The 24,549-nt window shown below is 42.8% G+C and overlaps 3 protein-coding genes across 9 annotated transcripts in view; 1 reads left to right on the top strand and 2 right to left on the bottom strand.

Annotated features, from left to right (window-relative positions):
- The window catches only part of Cbx5 (chromobox 5), a 40,074-nt gene extending 32,832 nt beyond the window's left edge, over positions 1–7,242 (bottom strand). The window contains exon 1 of one of the 3 annotated variants that reach the window (XM_026398822.2): positions 7,005–7,242. In XM_026398822.2, coding sequence (XP_026254607.1) covers positions 7,005–7,149 — 145 coding nt within the window. In that variant the 5' untranslated portion in view covers positions 7,150–7,242. Of the gene's footprint in view, positions 1–6,555; positions 6,658–7,004 lie in introns of those variants that run through there. The other 2 variants (XM_026398824.2, XM_026398826.2) reach the window with 2 other exon arrangements.
- A 24-nt stretch (positions 7,243–7,266) lies between these two features.
- Hnrnpa1 (heterogeneous nuclear ribonucleoprotein A1) lies at positions 7,267–13,537 on the top strand. Of its 5 annotated transcripts, none has more exons than XR_013343665.1 (12): positions 7,267–7,364; positions 7,909–8,025; positions 8,323–8,469; positions 8,611–8,821; positions 8,914–9,006; positions 9,103–9,195; positions 9,354–9,428; positions 9,636–9,797; positions 10,355–10,510; positions 10,763–10,827; positions 13,139–13,219; positions 13,398–13,537. XR_013343665.1 is itself a non-coding variant. In XM_077799274.1 (11 exons), the coding sequence occupies exons 1-10, from the start codon at positions 7,350–7,352 to the stop codon at positions 10,816–10,818; spliced, it is 1,125 nt and encodes a 374-aa protein (XP_077655400.1). In that variant the 5' UTR covers positions 7,267–7,349; the 3' UTR covers positions 10,819–10,827; positions 11,073–11,740. The 5 variants fall into 5 exon arrangements, 3 of the variants coding, with proteins under 3 accessions (XP_077655400.1, XP_077655401.1, XP_077655402.1); XR_013343666.1 differs by having other exon boundaries at positions 10,763–10,831; XM_077799274.1 differs by lacking the exons at positions 13,139–13,219; positions 13,398–13,537 and adding an exon at positions 11,073–11,740.
- Positions 13,538–16,900: 3,363 nt separating this feature from the next.
- Positions 16,901–19,449, bottom strand: Nfe2 (nuclear factor, erythroid 2). The gene is made up of 2 exons (XM_026398814.2): positions 19,323–19,449; positions 16,901–17,917 (listed from the first exon to the last, which is right to left on the bottom strand). The coding sequence occupies exons 1-2, from the start codon at positions 19,434–19,436 to the stop codon at positions 16,907–16,909; spliced, it is 1,125 nt and encodes a 374-aa protein (XP_026254599.1). The 5' UTR covers positions 19,437–19,449; the 3' UTR covers positions 16,901–16,906.
- Positions 19,450–24,549: the final 5,100 nt, after the last annotated feature.

Here is a 24,549-nt window from a genome sequence, read left to right as displayed (position 1 = left end):
TCCTAGCCATGAAGCACAATAGAACAGGCACACAGTAAGTCTGAAGATTAAAATTGCATGTGAAATTTTTTTCTGTCCACCATCTAGTTTCAGATGGAAAAATTTGTCAGTGTTTAATTTAGATGGACTACTATTACTAGGAAATTCAAACTATATAGCCCTTTGTCTCACTAGGAAAAGGGTGAAAATGGCCTAGTTAGTCCCTTACACCCTTTGCAGAAAATCTTTTCTTTGAAAAAGTTTTAAGCACAGAGTAAAGGTTATCCTGTGTTATGCCCTGGGGAGTTGACAATCAGCCAGCAAGTCAGTCTTCTGTCTTGCAAGTCCTAGGAAAGAATACCAAAGGATTACACTGGCCCAAATGTTAGAATAAGTTCTTTTATTTTTTTCCCTAATGTGAAGACACACTTTTTATTTTTGAGTGATCTTTTTTTTAGAATAAGTTCTTTTTAAAATTTATTTATTTTTTAGTTTTTGGTGGACACAACATCTTTATTTTATTTTATGTGGTGCTAAGGATCAAACCCAGCACCCCACGCATGCCAGGCGAGCACACTAATGCTTGAGCCACATCCCCAGACCTAGAATAATTTCTTAATTGGCACTTACAATTATTGGTATAAAAAATAAACTCCAAGATGACTTAGGAGCCACTTCATAAGTTTTAGTCTCAAGTTATTAGCTATCGCTTATCCAACTCTAGACCAGACGGCAAAGAGATCCCAATATGCCACTAGTTAATGGCAGAAATAGGAAAAGAACCAAGGTTTCTGAGCTTTTTTTATTTTTCATTTGCCTCTTTCATTTAAAATAACCTTTTTTTTTTTTTTGAGGGAGGTCAAATTTATTTGAGTAGGAGTTAAGGAACCAAGGTATAGTGGTCCAAATGGTGGTCCCCCCAAAGATATTCAATTCCTAACCCACAAAACTGTGATTGTCTTATATAAGAAAAGATGTGAGAGCTAAAAAGAAATAAGGCAAAAAAAGGTGAGGGGACCTCATGAAAACAAGGGAGACTAGAAGAGTAGAAGATGTGGGCCAGGGGAAGGGATGGAGGGAAAGGGAAGGATGGGAAAACAATATTGTGTACATGTACGAATATGTAACAATGAATCTCATTATTATGTGTAATTATAATGCACCAATAAATATATAGGAAAAAAAGATCTGAGAGAAATTAGTCCTGATCTTCCAGCCTTAAATGCAACCTCACATGTATCCTTTAAAGAGCAGAGGGAAATGAGTCCATTAAGTCAAGGAATGGTAATTACCACCAGAAACTGGAAGAGGCAAGGAACAGACACTATCCCCTTGGAGCCTCCACAAGGGGCTCAAAGCCTTGACTACAGACTTATGGCCTCTAGAATTATGAGGATTCCTGGTTTTTTGTTGTTTAGGATTTTTTGTGGTATTAAAATTGATCCCAGGGGCCCTCTACCACAGACCTGTATCCCTATACCTTTTTCTTTCTAGAGCTACTACATCTCTAACCCTTTCTATATTTTACTTTGAGTCAAGGTCTCACTAATTTGCCAAGATTGGCCTGAAACTTGTGATCCTCCTGCCTCAGCCTCCAGAGTAGCTGGGATTACAGGCCGGTGCCATGGTGCTCAGCTAAATTCCTGTTGTTTTAAGCTACCAAGTCTGTGCTAGGATGTTGTACGAACCACAGGAAGCAAATAAACAGTGGAAGTACAATTTTTGAAATCACAAACCAGGAGGCTATGCATGCAGTTTAGTGGGAGAATGCTTGCCAACATGTGTGAGGAACTGGGTTTGATATCCCTGGGGCGTGGCGGGGGGGGGGCACCACCATAAATTGGGGCTAGGAACCTGAAGTGTAACTCCGAAGTAAGAGCATGTACTCAAAGCGCTGGTTCATTCCCCAACACACACATCCATCATAAACTGGACATATATAAAACCATGTACCGATTCAAAAAGAATTGTGCTTCACTTAACCCAAAGGATAACTAAAACCTTTAATCCCTCATTTCAAAGGGTAAATTGAGGCAACCACAGGATCTAAACTGCCCAAAAATAAATTGGCAGACCTGAGAAGATAAACTCAGAGAGCGGTCTAATATTTACATAGCTGCTAACAAGAACAGTGTAGGTTTTTCCACAAACATACTAACTGGTTGAGGTCTTGGACAGACTAAACATAGACAGCAGTTGTCACTGTGGGTGTTCTGCCAGCACAAGTGTAAAGTTGTCATCAGAAATGAATATGTGGCATCAAATGGCTTACAGAAATCCAACAAATGTGCATCTTGAACTCTGTATAAGCCAACTCTTCTCAGGACGACCTGGACTTCTTCCTATTAGTACAATGATCAGTTAAATTCACCCTCTATGAGCAAGAAAGGAAAATCAAAGTTTATGTTAGTGACAAAAGATGACTGCCCAGAGTCCAAGTTCATGAATAATAATGTGTAAATACCTATATTGAATCAAACAATAACCACATTAATATTCTGCTTTTAAAATCAATATCCATAGCACAGCTTTAGGCCTGATTTCAGGTAAACCAATTGAAAATAAAAAAAGACCAAGAAAAAGAACAAAATGAAAGTTGAACATTCTCTACCAGGTGAACTTATTAAATGAGTGATTCCAATAAAATATGAAAATTAGGGGGCTGGGATTGTGGCTCAGTGGTAGAGCACTTGCCCAGCATGGGTGAAGCACTGGGTTCAAATCTTGTTACCACATATAAATAAAATAAAGGTCCATTGACAACTAAAAATATTTTTAAAAGATGAAAATTATGCTGTGGTTACTAATTTGCCTTAAAAATTAAAAGAGGTGGGGGTGGGGCAACAGTACTGGCTCAGCATGCAAGAGGTTCTGGTGGGTTTAAATCCCCAAAACCAAAAATAAACACCCACTAGTCTTCCTCAGAAACTTTGCATCCTGAATCACAAACCATTCTCTTTTCTAAAGTATTATTAAAGGCTCTGAAAATCTACAAAATTTTCTTAGACATTTAAAGAAAATATCTGGTCACTTCAGACTTATCTGCTCTTTCTCTCTCCCAATTACCATCCTGCTTACCTAAGACTCTGATATAGCTGGACATGGGTAGTGGCACAAACATGTAATCCTAGCAACTCTGGAGACTAAGACAGGAGGATGGCAAATTCTGTATCACCTATAAGGAAGTCTTCTACTTATTTTTTTTTATACAGACCAATGAAGATGTGTTATTTTCTCTTTTAGTAAATAATCCTTGGGCTGGGGATGTGGCTCAAGCGGTAGCGCGCTCGCCTGGCATGCGTGCGACCCAGGTTCGATCCTCAGCACCACATACCAACAAAGATGTTGTGTCCGCCGAGAACTAAAAAATAAATATTAAAAATTCTCTCTCTCTCTCCTCTCTCACTCTCTCTTTAAAAAAAAAAAAGTAAATAATCCTTTTAAGTTTAGATGCATTAGTAGCCCTCCAAACTCGAAGTGCAAGTGCTTTAACTTTTGCTAATGGAGGCCCAACACTTTGTATTACTGTGGGGTGGTTTTCACAACCCTACCAGATTTTCCACGGCAAAGGATAAGTCTAGTTAGGATTTTTCATGTGATAGTCTTGAGAATTTCAATGAAAATTATCTATTAAAATACCCCCACCACAGAGAAATATTCATCAAACCTACAATCCCATTAGAATACACTTCATAATAAAACAAGCAATTTTTACTTGCACAACAACTAGAAATGCTCAATTTCACAAAGCTAAAATCTTTCAAGGTAAAATACATGTAAAAACACCATATAAGGGACCACCAATGAATCTGCTTATAAATTCAGGTAGCTGAAACTAGAGATGAAATGAATCAACTCAGAATAATCTAAGGTGCTATGATCTGGTTGCCCATTCCTCTGAGCAGGGCTCTCCCCACACCCCTCCCCAAAAAACTGTGGGTTTATAACAGTTGTGAAATCAGTTCAGTGGAAATTGACCTGGTTTTTTAAAAAATGAAATACATTGTAGATGAGAAAGTGCTAGTGTTCTTTGCACTTTTGTCTGGTGAAACATGTTTCAATATGTATACAGGACCAGTGTAAAATCTATTTCTCACTAAATCAAGGTCAAAGGAGAATTTGAGACTCTGGCCCAAAAGAATTCCAGGAATGTCCAAATCACTTATATCAGGTAAAATGTAGTGCTCCCTTACCAAAGGTCACTCCCTAAACACCTCACCCATCATCTCCAGTCTTTCCTAATTTGCAACTGGTAAAATATTTTTAAAATATATTTTAAAATATAAATATAAACTCTGGCATTGGTCATTTTAGACCATGATTAGATTTTTCTTTATTGTTCTTTCTTGGTATTCCTTTTAAACCTAAATACATCAACGATAAATATCCTTAACCCATTATCACTTTAGTTCTTAGAAGCTCAGCAACTGCATCCTTAACATAACCTACAAATAGGTGTATAACTGATAATGTTATCCCTTTGCAAGCACCAGTTAACATGGAAATCACTCCTCTGGGCTGGGGATGTGGCTCAAGTGGTAGCGTGCTTGCCTGGTATGCGTGCGACCCGGGTTCGATCCTCAGCACCACATACCAACAAAGATGTTGTGTCCACCGAGAACTAAAAAATAAATATTAAAAAAAATTCTCTCTCTCTCCTCTCTTACTCTTTCTTTAAAAAAAAAATATTAAAAACAAACAAAAAAAAAGAAATCACTCCTCTGTTCATTATAAGCTGCACTGGAATTATGTTTTTTGTACAAAACTGTAAAGGTCTCAGGGCTGTGGCTCAGTGGTAGAATGCTCTTCTAGCACATGTGGGGCATTGGGTTCAAACCTCAGCACCACATAAAAATGAAATAAGGATATTGTGTCCACCTACAACTAAAAAGTAAATATTTTTTTAAAATTTTATAAAAATAAATATTTTTTAAAATATTTTTTAAAAACCCCAAAGGTCTCTAATCCTAAATTTATTTCATATATAGTTGATTTTATCAGCCATTTAAATATTTTCCCTTTTGACTCTACATTAACCAGTGAACAATGAAGTATTAAAATTGACACAGCCAGAGTAGATACCTCAGGCCTACAATCAGAATACTTGCAAGTTAGAGGCCAGTCTCAACAATTTAGCAGAGACCCTCAGCGACTCAGCAAGATCTTTTTCTTTACTTATTAAAATTATTTATTCTAACTTATTATACATGATGATGATGGTCAGCAAGATCTCATTTCAAAAAATAAAAAGGACTGGGAACATAGCTTAGTAGTAAACTGCCTCTGGCTGGGTTCAATACCCAGTACCAAAAAATAATAATAACAATAAAATTTAAAAAGCCCTAGAATAAACACAGTGGGCATTACCAACAGAAGAAAATCTAACCAAAAGGCAATGAATGGTGATCCAGGTGATGGGTGGTTCTTCCCTCCCCATACCCTCCTTAAGCAACTTCTTTTTCACCCCAAACCAGACATTCTCAAAGAGCAGGAAAGAGGGGCTTGGGAAATCTTTAATGGTGTAAACAAAGATACATTTATGTAAGGAAAGTTCCTCAGCGGAAGAGACCAAAGAGAAAAGCACCCAGAACATACATAATTAAAGAGAAAGGAGGTAATGAGAAATACGTGATGACTGGAAACAAAAAAATTTTTTTTATTTAATTTTAATGACAAATTATCATTTTTTATTCAATTTTATAACAAATTATCTCTGAAAAGATTTAAACATTAGAAATCCCATCTGCCTAGATCCCATTGTGTCATATCCAAATATGTAGTCTTTCAAAACTCTCTCTGGACCTACGGACCTATTTGTCCATGGAAATATGATTATGATATAGATTTTTCTTGGATGCATTCCATAAAGATACGTGAAGATTTATCCTATTTGTTCTACCATCTTAACGGTCTTCTAAACAAGCAAATAAGTCTAAAACTCCTCGTTTTCCCTAAAACTAAAGTGGTAGATATATGATGTCCCGAGGTGGGGAAAACATTTTCCCCAAAAGGTGTGTAGGATGGAAACCTAAAGATTTCATTAGGTTAGTTACTATGGATAAAATGTTCATTCCCACGCACCATCACAGGTATTGAAAGTAACAACTCCTAGTCTAAGATAACTCCCTCTTTTGGAGTACCCGTTCACCTACTGGCTCCAGACTCGGTCTATCCATTTAACTGCCCAACTCCCGCGCTCCCCATTGGAGTCAAACCGCTGCCTCTTGGAGAAGGCCATCCTACCGCGCGCTTCGTGCTCATTGGCTCAGTAAGACGCTGCTCAGGAGGGAAAAACCCGCCTCCCACATTCCGATGGCCCAAGCACCGGTCATTCGGCAGCTCAAGGCAGACCCAATTGGCCTATACACTTGCCAGTCAAATTCTTCGGCTGCAAAGCCCCAAAGAACCTGCAAGGATAAAATATCCCGCCCCCTGTTCTTCTATTGGTTGGCCCGATGCATCGCTGCCCTTTCACTATCCCCCCCACCCTGCGGTCCATTCATTTCACACAATAACGGGCCCAAATGGAGCCGGTTCAAGACCTCGTATGCGTAGACAAGACTCTCTTCCACTTACCCGGGATCGAGAGTGATCACTCACACTAACGTCTGCCCTGTTCCTCTGTGGTGGGGCCGAACCACAAGTCACCGCTGCCGCCGCCTTCTGCGCAACGCCAACCGCCCGCCAAAACGGATCCTTCCCTGCGCCTGCGCAACCAATCCTGGAACCGGACCCTTTCTCCGCCCATAACGCCTGCGCAAAAGAGGGCACAACTCCCGCCACTACGCAGGCGCCATAGGTTCACCGCCCACTCCTGCCCGCCATTTCACGTGTTCCAGCGGCAGGCGGAACTTCATAATACGCCTGCGTAAACTCGCCATTTTACTACACATGCGCTCTGTAAGTAGTGACCGCAAAAAGAAGCTTTTACAAGCTACTTATCTAATTTATAGTATTAGTTATGCTTTGCCAGGCGAGGTGAATGTATTATATGGGTGTGGAAGACGAAAAAGGCGCTTACATACCTTGGGTATATTCAAATATGAATGATTGGCGGGCTAGCCAATCAGACTGGTTAAGAGTAACGTAGCTCAGGCACCAATGACTCAAGGGGGCGGGGCTTGCGTAGAACGCCCAAACGGATGACGTTACACAGCAGTACGGAACCATAGACCAATAGAAGGAGAAAGTTATTTCAGACAGCCAATCGGAGCTTTGGAGGGGCGGAGTCTGCCAATGCCGAAAGCGAGGAGGCGGGATAAAAAGGCGAGGCTGAAGGTAGGCTGGTGGATACGTTCGTTAGCTTACTCCTTTCTGCCCGTGGACGCCGCCGAGAAAGCATCGTTAAAGTCTGTCTTCCTGCTGCCGTCATGTCTAAATCAGAGGTGAGTTAGACGCTTTTCGAAAGTTGAGTTTTCTTTCTCGCCCCTTCTGAGTTGGGTGAGATGCTGTGTGGTTTTGCGGCTTGCACTAGCGCTTTCAGCAGATCCTTCGGTCGCTGCCAGGGCCTACTCCTCCCAAAGTTGAGGTCGCCATTTTGTTGTCCTCGTCGTCGCCATGAGGCCGCCGTCCGCTAAATATTAGTTATCACTCCGGACTCGTTAGTAACGTCAAAACTCCTAGACGCATACGGACACTTTTTGCTTTGTCGCATGGGCGAATTTCGTAGAGCTATTAGTATCTTACTGACGATGCACCCCTTCGCACAGTCCTTTTGTTGCGCGTGCGTCCGGAGTAGGGGCGCATGCGCTTGATGCTCTCCAACCCTCACTATCACCACCACCACCCTCAGTGATGGGGAGAAGCACGTGGTTTGTTGGGGTTTCAAGGAACAATAAGTTATACGCACGTTGGTGTCTGGTTTTGTTTGTCCTAAATGGAAGCGTCCGTGTTATAGCCCCACTTAAACGCGTTTTCCCCACACTCTAGTCCCCTAAAGAGCCCGAACAGCTGCGGAAGCTATTCATCGGAGGGCTGAGTTTTGAAACAACTGATGAGAGTCTGAGAAGCCATTTTGAGCAATGGGGAACACTCACGGATTGTGTGGTAAGACTTGGAAGGGACAAAAGGCAGTAGAATTAGTTGATTTCCTAGGCTTTTCCTGATATTAATCTTGTCTGAATGCTTTGTGAAGGTGGTTAATAGAGGTAATAATGAGAAATAACGAGGCAAAGGGACTGCCTTTGTTCTTTAGTGTACAAAGCTATCTCAAATATATAGTAGTGGGAAACTGAATGGCTTCGTATACAGGATTGGTGTAAAGTTTCTTCTTGGCCTTAAAATAGAAATGATATTACTTTGTAGAGTTGCGCTGTGTATTAAATGAATTAACAATGTTCACAGGTAATGAGAGATCCAAACACCAAACGCTCCAGAGGCTTTGGGTTTGTCACTTATGCCACTGTGGAGGAAGTGGATGCAGCCATGAATGCAAGACCACACAAAGTGGATGGTAGAGTTGTGGAACCAAAGAGAGCTGTCTCACGAGAAGTGAGTGATTTTTCCCCTCCCCCCAATATTCATTTGAAGGTGTTGCTACTGATGAGATTTGGGAGTCTTCTAAGCTTTTTAAAATTCTGATTTTGGGAATAGATCTTGCTTATGTAAAGTAACTTAATTTCCTCCTGATAGGATTCTCAAAGACCAGGGGCCCACTTAACTGTGAAAAAGATCTTTGTTGGTGGCATTAAAGAAGACACTGAAGAACATCACCTACGAGATTATTTTGAACAGTATGGGAAAATTGAAGTTATTGAAATCATGACTGACCGAGGCAGTGGAAAGAAAAGGGGCTTTGCTTTTGTAACTTTTGATGACCATGACTCTGTGGATAAGATTGTCAGTAAGTAACACATTGCTGACATTTACTAAGGCTTTTAAGATCCACTTGCAGTCTCCATCTAAGACCAGAATTTTATCTTTAAATTTTTTTAGTTCAGAAATACCATACTGTGAATGGCCACAACTGTGAAGTGAGGAAAGCCCTGTCAAAGCAAGAGATGGCTAGTGCCTCATCTAGTCAAAGAGGTACATTTATTATTACTTGATTACAATGTAAAGGTAATTTTGAGTTACTGTGAGCCAATATGTGGTTTAACACTTAAATATTTTTTTTCTATTAAGGTCGAAGTGGTTCTGGAAACTTCGGTGGTGGTCGTGGAGGTGGTTTTGGTGGAAATGACAATTTTGGTCGTGGAGGGAACTTCAGTGGTCGTGGTATGTGTTGTTATCTAAGGCTTAGTGGAAATTGATAGTGACCATATAATACTATTGCTCTACATCACATCCTTTTTACAACCCACAGTAAACCAAAAGTTAATCTTCAGTGTGCAATTAACATACTATACACCTCGTATATAAAATCTTTATTGCAGGTGGCTTTGGTGGCAGTCGTGGTGGTGGTGGATATGGTGGCAGCGGGGATGGCTACAATGGATTTGGTAATGATGGTAAGTTTTTAGAGAAATGTGTAAGTAAAAATTTCTGGCAATCTATACCTTTAGAATAGGATGGTAGAAACTAAAACTCCTAGTGCATGACGAACTCAACTTGGCCCATAATTTGCATGCTGTAAAGGAGGCCCTTAGCTGTTAAATTTGCACCGGTTTTTATTGTTGAATACTTTTGTCTTATTGAGAAGAATTGTATTCTTGTAGGTGGTTATGGAGGAGGAGGCGGCCCTGGTTACTCTGGAGGAAGCAGAGGCTATGGAAGTGGTGGACAGGGTTATGGAAACCAGGGCAGTGGCTATGGCGGGAGTGGCAGCTATGACAGCTATAACAACGGAGGAGGCGGAGGCGGCTTTGGCGGTGGTAGTGGTAGGTATCCAGTGATCCAAGTACTTGGTGTGATAGCTAGATTAGCCTTTTAGAGTTTCTGCCTGTATTGGAATTTGGAGCTTTTAAAGCATTGTGTGGTACACTGCATGGTACATTTAAAACAAGCTTGCTGTGCTACCTCCTCCTGGCTTTAAGCTGGGGCCGCCTCACTCCCTTATAAGTAGATGGGTATGTGTTTAGTGGTGTCTTAAATTTTGAGTTAGGTAAGCAGTACCATGGCAGGACACTTAGTTTTGAATCAACTTTGGGACCTTAGGTACTTAGGTGATTTAGCTTGTATTTGCACTGGCCTTGGATGTGGAAGAAAGGCCTTAAGGTTAGAGTGCTTGCAAATGCCACTAGGGGAAAACTGTTGAGTTGAATGATGTGTTTTGAATACCTTGCCCAGAGATAAAATATAAGGATTTGGAGCCAACAGTTTGGGAGGAAGGCAGGCAGCAAATATATAACCTCTTTTTATTCTGAACACTAAGCAGAATTGGGCACTATCAGTCATCTTCCCCAAGTAATAGACAAGTCCCTCTTTCCATTCCTAGGAAGCAATTTTGGAGGTGGTGGAAGCTACAATGATTTTGGCAGTTACAACAATCAGTCATCAAATTTTGGACCCATGAAGGGTGGAAACTTTGGAGGCAGAAGCTCTGGACCTTACGGTGGTGGAGGCCAATATTTTGCCAAACCACGAAACCAAGGTATTATATATTTGTAATATTGATTGATCTCATTGGACTACCAGTTTTTAAGGTAGTACATATGTAAATAATGAAAATCTGATAATTTAACAATTGTTAGTAATTTGCAATCAAATTTGAAAACTCAACATGACCTCCTCACGCTTTTGTCACTCTAGGTGAAGGTCACTTTAATGGCCGTTCCTTCTTTGAACGTGTCATTGCCTCAAATCGGTACATTTCCGAAATATAAATGAAAGAAATTTCTTTTAGGTGGCTATGGCGGTTCCAGCAGCAGCAGTAGCTATGGCAGTGGCAGAAGGTTTTAATACTGCCAGGTAAGTAAGTAACCTTTTTTATTTTTTTTTTACGTGTTGACATAATTTTTATAATTGCTGATGAACCCAATAACCCTAATATAGCTGAGCAGTGCAACGTAGTTAACATTATAATTGCAGTAAATTGTGGATGTTAAGTTAATATTCAGATTAGCAAAATTTGTGGGAAACAACTTTGCTATTGGATTATAGCCTTGAGTCTTAATATGTTTAGATTAACAACTTTATTCCATATTGTTCAACAGGAAACAAAGCTTAGCAGGAGAGGAGAGCCAGAGAAGTGACAGGGAAGCTACAGGTTACAACAGATTTGTGAACTCAGCCAAGCACAGTGGTGGCAGGGCCTAGCTGCTACAAAGAAGACATGGTTTAGACAATACTCATGTGTATGGGCAAAAAAACTCGAGGACTGTATTTGTGACTAATTGTATAACAGGTTATTTTAGTTTCTGTTCTGTGGAAAGTGTAAAGCATTCCAACAAAGGGTTTTAATGTAGACTTTTTTTTTTTTTTTTTTTTTTTTGCACCCATGCTGTTGATTGCTAAATGTAATAGTCTGATCATGACGCTGAATAAATGTGTCTTTTTTTAAATGTGCTGTGTAAAGTTAGTCTACTCTGAAGCCATCTTGGTAAAACTTCCCCAACAGTGTGAAGTTAGAATTCATTCAGGATGATGCCAGGTTCAGAAACCTTGGTGTAGTTGTGACCTTCTGAAGTTCACCATTGAAAGGGTCACCCAAGCAGTCATGGAATTATTTGGTTATAAAAATGATTGTTGGCATATCCTATGCAATATCTAAATTGAATAATGGTACCAGATAAATAATAGATGGGAATGAAGCTTGTGTATCATCCATTATCATGTGTAATCAATAAACGATTTAATTCTCTTGAATGGAATGAAAACTGTATGGATTTGGGACTGGCAGAGATTTGTACTTTTCCTACCCACTACCCCGATAAATGTTGAATGCTTCTATCACAATGCAAGTTCAAAGCTCTGCCAGAGAATAGAAACCAGTTGCTGGCTAGTGCCACCCCTCAAGTCCACAGATAAGTGTTTGGGAGACATTTGATAAAACAAGAATTTTAATTTACATGAAAATAGGCTTTTATATTAAAGGAAAACTGCAGTTTTGTTGGGTCATGGTCTTGGGTGGGTCTAAAAAGGTTTATATATAATATCAACTAGTTATCTGGAGGGCAAAACTAGAAATATGTGGAGCCATGTTTTCTATGTAATTTTGTGTTAACTGCAGTTTTCCTTTAAATTCAACACAAAGATAACACGATCATCCTATAGTGATAATTGTGTAGAAATTCCAAATAGACCCAATAATTGTTATTTGTGCATAGATACTTTTGAGCCTTCCCTTTGGTACCCTCTCAATTTCAGTGCCATTGTACCTAGTAGCATAGATATTTGTTTATACGATAGGACTGTATATTCCATCTCATGGGTGTATCACTTGGAAGTTTTGGGGAGGAGGGGGGTGGTTGGGTGGGGTGGGTGGGAGGGGTGGGGGTGGGGAAGCATGGATGATAGTTCCATGATACTGGCTGAGTTTGCAATAGCAGGTGGAACCTTAACTATTAAGGGAGTTTGCAGATACCTCAGGATTCGTGACAAAGCCTTTAAAGTTCCAGGAGATGTTCAGCTACTAGGAACTGCTAGCAAGTATAGCGCGAATGGCTCCGAGCTCAGACACTCTGCAGCTGAGAGTAGACACTTGTGGTATGTGGAGTACAGATAAGCCAGGGGCAGGCCACGGCACGCTCCATGAAAGCTAGGAGGGAGTGAAGTTTCAGTGATCATCGCAAGGAAGGAGGCAGACAAGAGTAAGGCACACCTGACTCTTAGGACTAGCAGTCAGAACCAGGAGGAAAGGTTTTATTGCTATGCTGGTAGGTAAGAACAGATTTTACTTACATCCATTAGTTACCTAAAATCCAGTTTTCTGTTGCATTCTCCTTAATAAATTGAGCCAAAACTAGTCCAGTTAAGCTGCAATTGGTTTTTCTGGAGATGAATTCTTAACACCCTGCTCTTTGTTGGCTCCCAATTGAAGGAAGTGAGCACATTAAATTATTTCTATTGTGAAGGTATATTTTTGCCCTATAAATTATTCATTTATTACCTTCCTTTCATCCATTTCCTTAAAACAGTGGCTCAAAGTAATGACTAGAATCCTTTCCCCAAAATGGTGGGAGGTTGGGTGGGCTGTTTAACGGGAGGTGGGAGGTATAACTTGAAGATGGGACATGGTCTCAGGAAAGAGTTTGTTCTAAAAGGTTGTTTACTTTTCTAGGAGGAATCTGCTACTACAGGCTTATCAGCTCAATTTTTTAAAAAAAAGGCCAGAAACGTCTGTCCAAGTTCATTGCTAAAGGTAAGTTTTAACAATCAGAGATGTTGCACCTCAGATAAAACAAAAATATTTCATAATGTTGGATTGTTTGTAGTCAGCAGAATTATTAGAACTAAGTGTTATCATAATGAGTGGATACAGTCATAGAATCTTTCTACTCTGCTTACATAAATACTGATAATCTTTTTTCTTTCTGCAGGAACATCCTTGTGAGGACAACCTTTATCTGAGTCAATGTACTTCATTCTCACTGCCATGCAGTTGGTTTTTAGCTGCTCTGCAGCTCTGTAATCATTCAATTTTGTGAGTGACTTCTAATAAACTGGGTTGTTGTTGGTTGTCTGTTTTTGTTTTTTTTTTTTTTAAGCTTTATTTCTTGTTCCTCTGTGTTAATAGTAAATGACCTGATGCTGCAATCTTTGAAACCATTTCAAATTGGCGAATAGGATATAGGGGTTTGGTGATTTACACTAGTTGTCTGGTGGTAAGTCAGAAAAACAACATGGATGCTTAAAATGAAATCTTGAGCTCCTGAAGTGGTTCTAATACTCTGGTTCTTTGTTTTGTGCTGGGAATTGAACCCTGGGCCTTCAGCATGCTATACAGATATTTTGCTGCTGTTCTGTACTCTTGAGCTTACATGTTTGGGATACGTTATGGTTCATACTCCCTGAGTCATGGTTTAGTAAAAGCCAAAAAAGCACAGTGGGGATAATATGACCCAATAGAAATACTTTGTTTACTTCACTCTACTGGAGCATGTGTTTCTAGCTTCCCTGGCAAGGAAACGTCAAGTAATAAGCTTAACACCTACCACTGGGTTTAATGAATCTCTTTTGGGAGCTGTGTGCCTATCATGGAGAGGAAGGAGCATGATAGAACTAATCTTTGATTAACAAGTTGTACTTGTTGACCAGATACCTCAGATTTAAAATTCTCATTCCAAGGGTAAGAAATGAACTGAATAAGAAAGACTTTCTTAAAGGTACTAAGCCAGCCAGGCATGACAGATGTCTGCAATTGTAGCTATTTGGGAGATTGAAACAGGAACATGATTTTGAGGCTAGCCTATGCAACAAGAGACCCATCTCAAAAGGTGATGAATAAAACTTAAAGGTGAAGCTTGGCATGGTGGCTCATCCCTAGTTCTAACAATTCCAGAGGCTAAGACAATAGTATCACAAGTTGGAGGCCAGCCTGAGCAACTTGGTAAAACCATTTCAATTTTACACAGTGCCATTTTTGCCCTAAATTTTTAGCAAAGAATTAGGGAGAAATTTTGCCTCTGTTCATGGCTGTATTATTCTGAAATACTTCATGGTAAGAGTCTTCCACCCTTATAAGAGTGGTGTCAGGCATCTTTTGGACAGTTATATGGAGGGAAAGAATTCTAGGATCCTGTAGTTCAGTAAAATAATTCCTATTGAAATTGAAAAGTGAGTTTTATCATATTCTACTTAGACGAGATTATGAAAGTAAATTCCCCATTTTTGGTACTGGGGATTGAACTTGGAAGCCTGAGCCACATCCCTAACCCTTTTCTATATTTTAAGAAACAGGGCCTTGCTGAGTTGCTTAGGGCCTCACTAAATTGCTGAGGCTGTCTTTAAACTCAATATTTTAACTGCCTTAGCCTCTTAGAACTGCTGGGGACTACAGGTGTGTGTACCACCACACCTGGCAAATTCCATACTTGTAACATGAGGAAATAGATTTGATGTCTTGTTCAAGTTCCTATAACCACTTGATCATATAATCCAGATAACTTCCAACTTTTGCTTTAGATTAGCATGTATCAAAGTACACTATTGCCTTCCCCCATTAGAATGGGAACAAGGCTTTTTCTAAGCAGCTAGTCTAAGGCCCTGCTCTTTACAACTTGAAATGTGGGAATATCTTCAAACCTGTTAGAAATAGGAGGCATGGAGCCTATTTGGCACATAAATGTAATCCACCAGCTCAGGATACTGAGGCAAGAGAATTAAAAGTTCAAAGCCAGCCTCAGCCAAAGTGAGGCACTAAGTGACTCGCTGAGACCCTGTCTCTAAGAAAAATACAAATAGGGCTGAGTCTAGCTCAGTGGTCAAGTGGCCCTGAGTTCAATATCTGGTACCCTTCCCCTGACAAAAAATGTGGGTCAGGTGTGGTGCATGCCTGTAATCCCAGCAGCTGGGCAGGCTGAGACAGGAGGATCACAAGTTAAAAGCCACCCTTAGCAGTGGTGGGGTACAAAGAAGCTTTAGGTTTTTATTCCTTAAACCCAGGCTAGAGACCATGTGTAAGCATTGGGGTTCTACTGGAAGTGTGTTTTCCCTGTTGAGATGGAGGTAAAACACTGCAGAAGGGAAGTGGTATGATTCAGTGATGGAGGAGATTGAGAGGCACCAAACCCCAAGTTAAGGAGTTTGATTAAACTTTGATGTGACTAAAAAGTCTAAAACTTAGTTTATTATATCCTGGAGTTTTGTGAGAGAAGGCTAATAAAAGATTTTCTTTTTTTTTTTTTTTTTTAAAGAGGATTTTAATATTTTTTTTTTTTTTAGTTTTCGGTAGACACAACATCTTTATTGTATGTGGTGCTGAGGATCAAACCCAGGCCGCACGCATCCAGGCGAGCACACTACCGCTTGAGCCACATCCCCAGCCCAAATAAAAGATTTTCAAGGTCTTGAAGAAGAGGGCCCAGGCCCCAAAACAAGAATTGGGTAGTAATTATCTAACATGTCCAAAGATTTTATGAGAGTGCACATTTTACTTCACTTTAGACTAGGTTTTACCAGTGCTTGGGTATGAAATGCTCTGAAACTTTGGTGTGTAATTTGAATTCATTCCAATCAAGAACAACAGTTCACTCGGTTTTCTGAGAGCTCTGGCACATCATGACCAAAGCTGAGAAGCAGAAGAAAAAAAGCCTGTGGGCTTTTTTGTGCTCCACAGGTAGAGAGAAGAGAGATCTAATTAAACAGGTCTTGGTGGCACACACCTGTAATCCCAGCAGTTTGGAGGATTGCAAATTCAAGGCTAGCCTCAGCAATTTAGTGAGAGCCTCTCAAAAATAAAAAGGACTAGGGATGGGGGTGTAAAGCACCCCTGGATTAAATCCCCAGTATCTAAACATCAGGAACCTTGCATGGAGGGCCCATCCAGTTTTGGCACCTCTCCCAACTTTATTAATGGGTCTTCAGAGAGAGAGGGGTTCCTCAGATCATCCTTTATCCCTGTCTCTTAAAGGGGGATGAAGGTGGATAAATACCTAGGCTTCCCTCCCCACCCCAACAAGTAGTGTTGTAGGGAGTGCCCAGGTCCCTCAAGAAAGAAAACAGTGGAAAGCTATTTCTGCAGAACTTTTTATAGACCAAAGTCTATACTAGAGGTGGAGGTTGGAGGCCTGAGAAGCTAAGCTCCTTCCCCCTTCCCCACCCTCAAACTCCCCCACCCCCCGTTTTTTTTTTGTTTTTTTTTTTGTTTTGTTTTGTTTTGTTTTGTTTGTTTGCAGTGCAGAAGATTAAACCCAGGGTTTTGTACTTGCTAAGCATGCTATGCAAGCAAACAAATCATCTTCCACAGCTGCATCCCCAGGCAAGGCAAACCTCTTCAAACACAACTTGTAGCTTTCAAATGCCAGGGTTCCCCCTTCTTTAGTTCTAATGAACTCAGTGTCTTCTGGATCTCAAGGTTCCCTTTATCAGTCCCCTTCTCTGAGCCAGTTCAATCTGTGGCCTCCATCTTGGTTCCCCGGGGCACCAGGAAGATGGTCCCATCTGCAGCCTGTTGCAGAGCATACTCATCAGGGGAGTAGCTGTTGCCAGATTCATCCCGAAGGTGCTGGAAAATGTCACGGTACAGCTCTGCCAGCTGTTGGCGCATGACCTCCAGGGTACGGTCTGCCTCTCCCCGGGCCCTGAGAAGCCTCTCCCTTTCATTGCCCAGCCGTTCCAGCTCTCGTTCCAACTGCACAATGGTTTCCAGCTTTCTCTTACGACAGTTCTGGGCAGCCACCTTGTTCTTGCCCCGACGTCGGATGTCCCGAACTAGTGCCAGCTGGCTTTCAGTCAGCGGATACCGTGCCAACAGCTCATTAAAGTCATCTACCGGCAAGTTGACAATCTTGTCTGTAGGGAAGGGAATCTTCATGGCCAGAGCCCGACGCTCATCCCGACTTCCTGCCTCGCCCCTTGCAGTAGGCTTAGTGCGCACCGGGCCTGAAGAGGGCTCTAAGGCCATGGGGGTCTCAGCAGGGGGCAAGGCATAGTTAGGGTGGGCCAGAGAGTTGGACATAAGTGAGTAAGGGTACTCCACTGGATACATCTCTACACACTCATTCCGCCGCCGGCCAGCCTCTGTCCCCTCCAGCTCAAGAGATTCAGCATCACTGTAGTTGAGGGATAATCCTGAGTCTGATTCTGGGTCCTCTTGGGGCTTGGGTGGCCCCGCTGGCAGCCCAATGTCCAGAAGGGTTAAGGGGTCTGGGAGGGGCTCACTGAGCAAGCCTGAAAGGGTCAGTGGCTTAGAGACTGGAATAGCCATGTTGCCATAGGAGTATGGGGGGTCTTCTGGAACATGAGTCACAGATGCTGGGAGCTCATAAGGTGGTGGAGGAAGTGGAAAACCTGGATCTGGGTGGATTGAACAGGGACAGTAGGTTGGGGGTGGTGGAGGTCCAGGGTATGGGGCCTGGGCTTGGAGCTCAAAGGATGGCTCACTTGGAGCATTTAGACCCTGCAAGGAAAGAGAAAAGAGTTTTGAGACAGGCTGCCAAAGTGAAGCCAGCCCTGGGGCTGGGATTGTGGCTCAGTGGTAGAGCACTTGCCTAGCATGTGTGAGGCACTGGGATTGATCCCGGCACCACATAAAAATATTAACAAAGGTATTGTGTCCATCTACAACTGAAAAAAATTTTTTAAAAAGGTCCATTGACAACTAAAAAATATTTTAAAAAAAGAAATCTGGGGATATAGCTCAGTTGGTAGAGTGCTTGCCTCACATGCACAAAACCCTGAGTTCAATCCCCAGCACCAAAAAAAAAAAAAAAAAAAAAGAAGAAGAAGAAGAAAAAGAAGAAACCAGCTCTATCACAGTCCTTCCAAAGACCCAATGAGGAAAGATGTGCACAAAATTGGAAGCTTCTTGCGAAGTGGAGATGCAACCATTCCAAGAAGAAAGCAGCATAAGCAAGAATAGAGGTCACAGGGGTCAGACTTCAGAGAAGACCACCTAATATTAGAACAATTACAGAACCTCCTCCTCAAGAGAAGCTCTTACTGTATTAAAATGGCTCCTGCTCCATTATTTCCTTCAGGAAGGCAAGGTATTGTTAGCCAAGATGACCCCTCAGAACCCCTTCCTGCTGTGGTAATCTAGGGACAAAGGGTCAAGTTCAGTCCCTGGCCATGCCCTGGGTGCCAGCAGAGGGAGCTGTTGTGTGGAAGGAGGGCCTAGGGCAGATCCTAAAGGTGCCAGGGCCAGTGACTGGAGACAGGCACAGAGCCAGGCCTGGAGGCTAAGAAGCACCTTGGGGAACCTGCACAAGCTCTACCCTCTAACTCTTCAGTCCTTCTGTCCCTGCCCAGGTGCAGCAAGGAGAGAACATACTGGAAACAAGGCCCCCAACCCACGTAGGGGAGCCACCTTGCTCCAACCCAGCTGGGGACAAAGGCATCATTGTTAGGCCAACAGACACCCCTTTGTCCAACTTGTAGGAGGAGAGGACCCCGGCATAGTCTGACTCCCCTTCCTAAGGCCCCTGAACTACTGCTCTGCTACCTGGGGGAAAGGGGCCCTGTTGCTAAGGGCAGGGGGAGGAAATAAGGGAAGAAGATGAGCAGGATTGGAGGAGAGGGAGGTCAAAAGAGAAGGTGAGAAAGGGAGGGCAGAAAAGGAGGTAGGGTAGAGAGAGGCGAGCAGGCAGTTTCTGAGAGGGGCCTCTACCCTAATCAGACCCTTCCCTCCCCACCACTCCTTCCCCAGCCATCCACTCTCCCATCTCCCCATTGTCCCCAGATGTTTCCATGCACACTCCCCAGCATTTCTTTTCCTCTGTTGGCAACACTGGCAGCCTGAGATCTGCTCCTCCCACCCCTGCGCCAGTCCTCCCCTCCTGCGCCAGTCCTCCCCTCCTGCGCACCTGCAGCTCAGCAATGGACATGATCTCTTGCCAAGTCAGTTCCATCTCGCCCAGCTCCACAGTGGGCAGCTGTGTCACCCTGTTCCTGCTCTGCTGGGGAGGACACGGGGGCATCCTACTGGGCGAGGATCTGGGCCAGGTTCCCCCAAAGCCCGAAGGGCCTCCACAACCTGTATGGAAGGAAGAAAGGCATTAGAGCAGCTTCTGCTAGGCCTGGCAAGTTTGTCCTGCCTGAGGGGAGGGAGACCTTGCCGGCGCACTCATGTTGGACTTTTAAACTGGAAGGTCCTTTTGTGTGATGTGGTCTCCATCACAGCTACCATGGCCATGGCAGTTCCCTTAGGAGAAGCGCAGTAAACTTTTACCTTTTTTTCAAACAAGGTGCTTTCTCCTTGCCCTACTTCTCACTCTCCAAAATTATATTCCTGGCCAGAGACAGGGTCAGATCTTCTGAACTTCTTAAACTTGGTTTGGTTTTCCATCTTGGGAAGAAAAATATCAGGAGAGTCACCCCAGCTTTCCTCCTGTGTCTTCAGTTTTTGGGTCTCAGTCTTTTCTTCCTGAGAGTAAGTGGGGGATCCCCTAGGAGTGTTTGGGAAGTGCAGACAGCCCCTCCCCTTCTCTGATAGGGCCCAGGCCTGGTGGCTGATAGCAGCCCTGCCCTCTCCTCCTATCCTGACCCTGGGCTCCCCTGCCTGGGCAAGATAAGAGGTTTATCAGCTGCAGGCAGCAGAGGCAAAAAAGGAATGGGTTCTAGAGACCCTGGACCTCTTCCCTGTGTCCCCATAGGGTCATTTTGGCCATACCCTAACTCACATAAACAGGGGTCTTTCCTCTTCCGAGGTAATATGACAACTACAGCAAAGACTTATTAAGTCCTTGTCAAAACTGTCCTAAGCCAGGCACAGTGGTACACTCACTTAATCCTAGCAACTTGGGAGGCTAAAGCAGGAGGATCACAAGTTCAAGGCAAGCCTCGTCATCCTAGTGAGACCATTAGTAACCGGGCAAAACCCTGTCTCAACGAGAGAGAGAGAGAGAGAGAGAGAGAGAGAGAGAGAGAGAAAGAAGAGAAGAGAAGAGAAAAGAAAAAGAACTGTTGTTCCAGTGCTTTACAAGCATTATTAGTTTATAAGATTGATTTTCACAGTTAGATGCAGTAGCACACACCTGAAATACCAGTGACTAGGGAAGCTGAAGCAAGAGGATCATCAACAATTTAGCAAAACTCTGTCTGAAAATAAAATATTAAGGGCTGGGGGTGTGGCTCAGTGTTAAAGAGCCCCTGGGCTCAATCCCAAGTACAAAAAGAAAGAAAAGATTTCCACAGATCCTATAAGGTCTTTGATTCAAGCTGAAAAATGGCAGGATATGATCTGGAACCTGACTCTGCTCATCCATAAGGCCTCCCAGTATCATTTCTGGGTCTTCATACTCTGGGCCTCTATTGGCAGTCTGCTTCAGTCAGTTCTTTCTGTGGTGTCTCAGTCCCTTTTCTCTTCTGGGCAATATCTCTCTCTGTCTCTCTGTCTCTCTGTCTCTCTCTCTCTCTCTCTCTCTCTTTTTTTTTTCCTGTACCAGGAGTTGAAAATTGAACCCAGGAGCACTTTACCACTGAGCTACATCCCCAGGCCTTTTTTTTTTTTTTTTTTTTTTTTTTTTTTTTTTTTTTGAGACAGGATCTCATTAAGTTGCTTAGGGCCTTGATAAATTGCTGAGGCTGGCTTCAAACTTGTGATCCTCCTGCCTCATCCTCCTGTATTGCTGGGATTACAGGTGTGCACCACCATGCCCTGCTGGGGAATACCTCTTTAGACCTTTGAGTACTACACTCCTATCCAGAGCCTGTTCTTTCCTCATTTATAAAACTAAGAAGTTAGACAAGTTGAACTTGGAAGTCCCTTTCTGCTTGACAGCTTAAAATCCTCAGAAAACCCTTATCTCTGTTTGTCTTCTCTATGCCAGTCACTTTCCTGGTCCTACCTTCCTATTCCCTGACACTGCATCTGTTCTCCTTGACTTCAGCAAGAGAAGTAGATTTAGCAGGGGCTTTCTGATCTCTAAGGCCAGACACGGCATGCCTAGGTTTACACACCACCACCATTACCACCACCACCACATAGAAGAGAAGCAGGCTAGAATAAAGGAAATTTATAGGACAGAGGATAGGACTGGATAACCTCACCCACCCACCACAAGGATTGACCATCACAACTATTTAATAAGGAATTTACTCTTGGACTTAACTATAAAATTGGTGGAAAGTACAAATTATTCTTTTGAAAGAGGATCTCCCTGAGTCCTGTCTCCACCCCCTTATTATAGTGCCATCCCCAGAGCTGGGAGTCCATGTAGGCACAGGCCCTCGGCCAGTGGGCAGAGTGGGTGGGGTGTTTATGTCTGTCCAGGATGCCATTTCAACACCGGAAACCCACCCTCCCCCACCCAGGTTTGGCGGAAATTGCCCAAAGGCAAAGTGAATGGAGAAGGGGGCTTGGAGGGCAGGGACAATGATTCTTGCTTCACAGTTCTTCACCCACCTCACCCCTCCTTTGTCTCTCCTGTCTTCCTGGATCTGAGCCAAAGGTGCAGTACAAAGATTCTGCTCTAGGAGGCAGGAGACCAGGTTCTCTGGCCTTCAAGACCTTGGGTAAATTACTTCACATTCAGTCTCTTCCATCAAATGGAGACAGGACTGAAGAAAATTACTGCTGAGAGGAAATAGATTACATCTAGCTCTGGGAGTCACAACCTTTGTGTACCACATTCACCTGGGATATGTGTAAAAAACAAGATTCCAGAAAGCTGCTGCAGACCTGCTGGGTTAAATTCATAGCACAGGAACTAAGAACCAGCATTTTAACAAGTGCCTGATGATTCTCATGCAACAGCCCAATTTCATCATGAGAAACACTAAAATAATCCATCTGTATGGATTTACAGGAAAGAACAGAAAACCAGAAAGGAGATCAGCAAATGTTCTTCTCTAGACTTCTTCCAGCTTCAAAACCTTGATCTAGGCTGGGCTGGGGGTGGGGGTGCATTTCTGTAATCCCATGAGAGTTCAAAGCCAGCCTCAGGCAAAAAGCAAGATGTTAAACAACTCAGTGAGACTCTGTCTCTAAATAAAATACAAAAAGTAGGGCCAGGGATGTGGCTCAGAGGTCAAGTGATACTGAGCCCAAACTCCAGTACCCTCCCCACCAAAAAAACACACACACACACACAAAAAAAAAAAAAAAAACCTTGATCTGGGCAGTTCATCTCTGAGCCTAGATGCCATGAGCCTTTGTTTTATCCTGAGACAGGGTCTTGCTAAGTTTCCAAGGCTGGCCTCAAACCTGTCATCCTCTCTCCTCAGGCTCTTGAACAGCTGGGATTACAGGCATGCACCACCACACTGGCTAAATCAGCCCTTTCTGATGAAGACCTGGAACTTGGTCTTCCCCTTCTTGCTGTAATAGGAAAATGAGAACATGGAAGAAGAGCAGGGGGAGGCAGGAGGCTGAGAGAGAAGAAGTTGAGATCCCTGGGCCAGTTTGAGCCAGCTGTCTGGTGCAGCAGTAAGGATGCACCAGGCTGCAGGGGAAGTAAGAGCTTGATATTCTCCAAAACTCAAGAATGAACAATGGTCTTTATAACAAGTGAAAGTGAAGTAAAGTTTAGGGGGTTCTAGAAGCCTACCTTTCAGACGACCAGCAAGTTGGCAGCCAGTGGCTAGATCACTAAGGAGGATGTAATCAGAAATGAATCAGACAGAACGGCCATGAAGAATGCAGAAACAGCTGGGTGTGGTGGCACAAGCCTATAATCCGAGGAGCTCAGGAGGCTGAGACAGGAGGATTGCGAGTTCAAAGCCAGCCTCAGAAAAAAAGCAAGGTGCTAAGCAACTCAGTGAGACCCTGTCTCTAAATAAGATACAAAATAGGACTAGGTATGAGGCTTAGTGGTTGAGTGCCCCTAGGTTCAATCCCCCGTATTAAAAAAAAAAAAAAAAGGCCCTGTCTCTAAATAAAATATAAAAAAGGGCTGGGGATGTGGCTCAGTGGTTTAGTGCTCCTGGGTTCAATCCCCAGTACTAAAAAAGGAAAAAAAAAAAAAATGGGGCTGGGGACATAGCTCAGTTGGTAGAGTGCTTGCCTCACACACAAAGCCCTGGGTTCAATCCCCAGTACCACAAAAAAAAAAAAAAAAAAAAAAAAAATCAGAAACAGAGGAAAGAAATACTGGAAAAGAAGTAGAGTGGACTTCCCTATGTCCCTTTTCTTTGTAATTAGCAGCTCTAAATCTTGACGTCACACAACCACTTTACTTCATTCCTTCTCTTATTTCTCAACATTATGGATCAGGTAGAAATGGAGTCACTAACAGGGAACGAAAATCCATCCTCCTTATTCACCCAGATGGTGTCAGTCAGAAGGATTTTTCTTTTTTTCTTTTTTTTTTTTTTTGGCAGTGTTGGGAATTGAACCCAAGTTCTTATACATAAGTAAGTGATCTACCACTGAGCTATATCCCCAAATCTCCAGGAAGATCTTATCACAATCCTGAAGTGCTCACAGAATGAAACAGAGCTTTATGCTTAGGGATTCAGGATCATTTGGAGAAGGATGCTGGTGGGAGGAGGATATTTGGCCCCCACTGCTGTCCAAGGCTCTTAACTTCCTTGACAAAGGAGTATGATAGAGAGGGGGCTTGCCCCAGTGTCCCAGTTCTCAGGCTTATTAGACTACTTCCACTTCTCCAGGTGTCAATACAGGGGAAAGGTCAGTAAAATTTGGAGTGTGGGTTAGTTAAAAAGATTAGGAAGAACTTCCAAAGAGGAAGAAGCACACAGAGGCAAGACAGAGAAAGTACTTGTGTGAAGGAAAAGGGAAGAGAGAGATTTGAGCAGCGTGAGTGCAGTCCTCTGGGGACATATATGACTCAAACATGTGTATGGGAACAAGGGAAAGGGGGGGACAGGTTTCTGCTATCCTGTCATTCTATCCCTAGACCCCAAATTCCAATCTTCTGACACCAATGACTAGAGACTCGGGACCTCAGCAGATCAGATACCATCCCCATTCTCTTCCACCGCATCCCCATTTCCCCAGTAGCCAAGTTCCAGATGGAAGGAACGACACTGTGGTTGGGATGCCTTCCTCTCTGTTGCAGTGCCAGCTGATCCCGACTGCCACGGGGCCCATACAAGAGAAGGGATAATGAGAGGCAAGATCCCAGCACT

This window comes from Urocitellus parryii, chromosome 5 (genome assembly GCF_045843805.1).
Source record: "Urocitellus parryii isolate mUroPar1 chromosome 5, mUroPar1.hap1, whole genome shotgun sequence".
NCBI lineage: Eukaryota > Metazoa > Chordata > Mammalia > Rodentia > Sciuridae > Urocitellus > Urocitellus parryii.
Note: the sequence above shows the minus strand (reverse complement) of the source record. Positions and strands in the feature narration are given on the sequence as shown.

What these genes read in the sequence shown, in the direction of transcription:
- Hnrnpa1 (XM_077799274.1), top strand. An exon ending in GAACACTCACGGATTGTGTG is followed by an intron (nt 8,026 to 8,322) that starts GTAAGACTTGGA and finishes CAATGTTCACAG; the next exon opens with GTAATGAGAGATCCAAACAC. An exon ending in TGCCTCATCTAGTCAAAGAG is followed by an intron (nt 9,007 to 9,102) that starts GTACATTTATTA and finishes TTTTCTATTAAG; the next exon opens with GTCGAAGTGGTTCTGGAAAC.
- Nfe2 (XM_026398814.2), bottom strand. Translation starts at nt 19,436, where the DNA reads ATGCCCCCGTGTCCTCCCCAGCAGAGCAGGAACAGGGTGACACAGCTG. An exon ending in TGTCCATTGCTGAGCTGCAG is followed by an intron (nt 17,918 to 19,322) that starts GTGCGCAGGAGG and finishes CTTTCCTTGCAG; the next exon opens with GGTCTAAATGCTCCAAGTGA.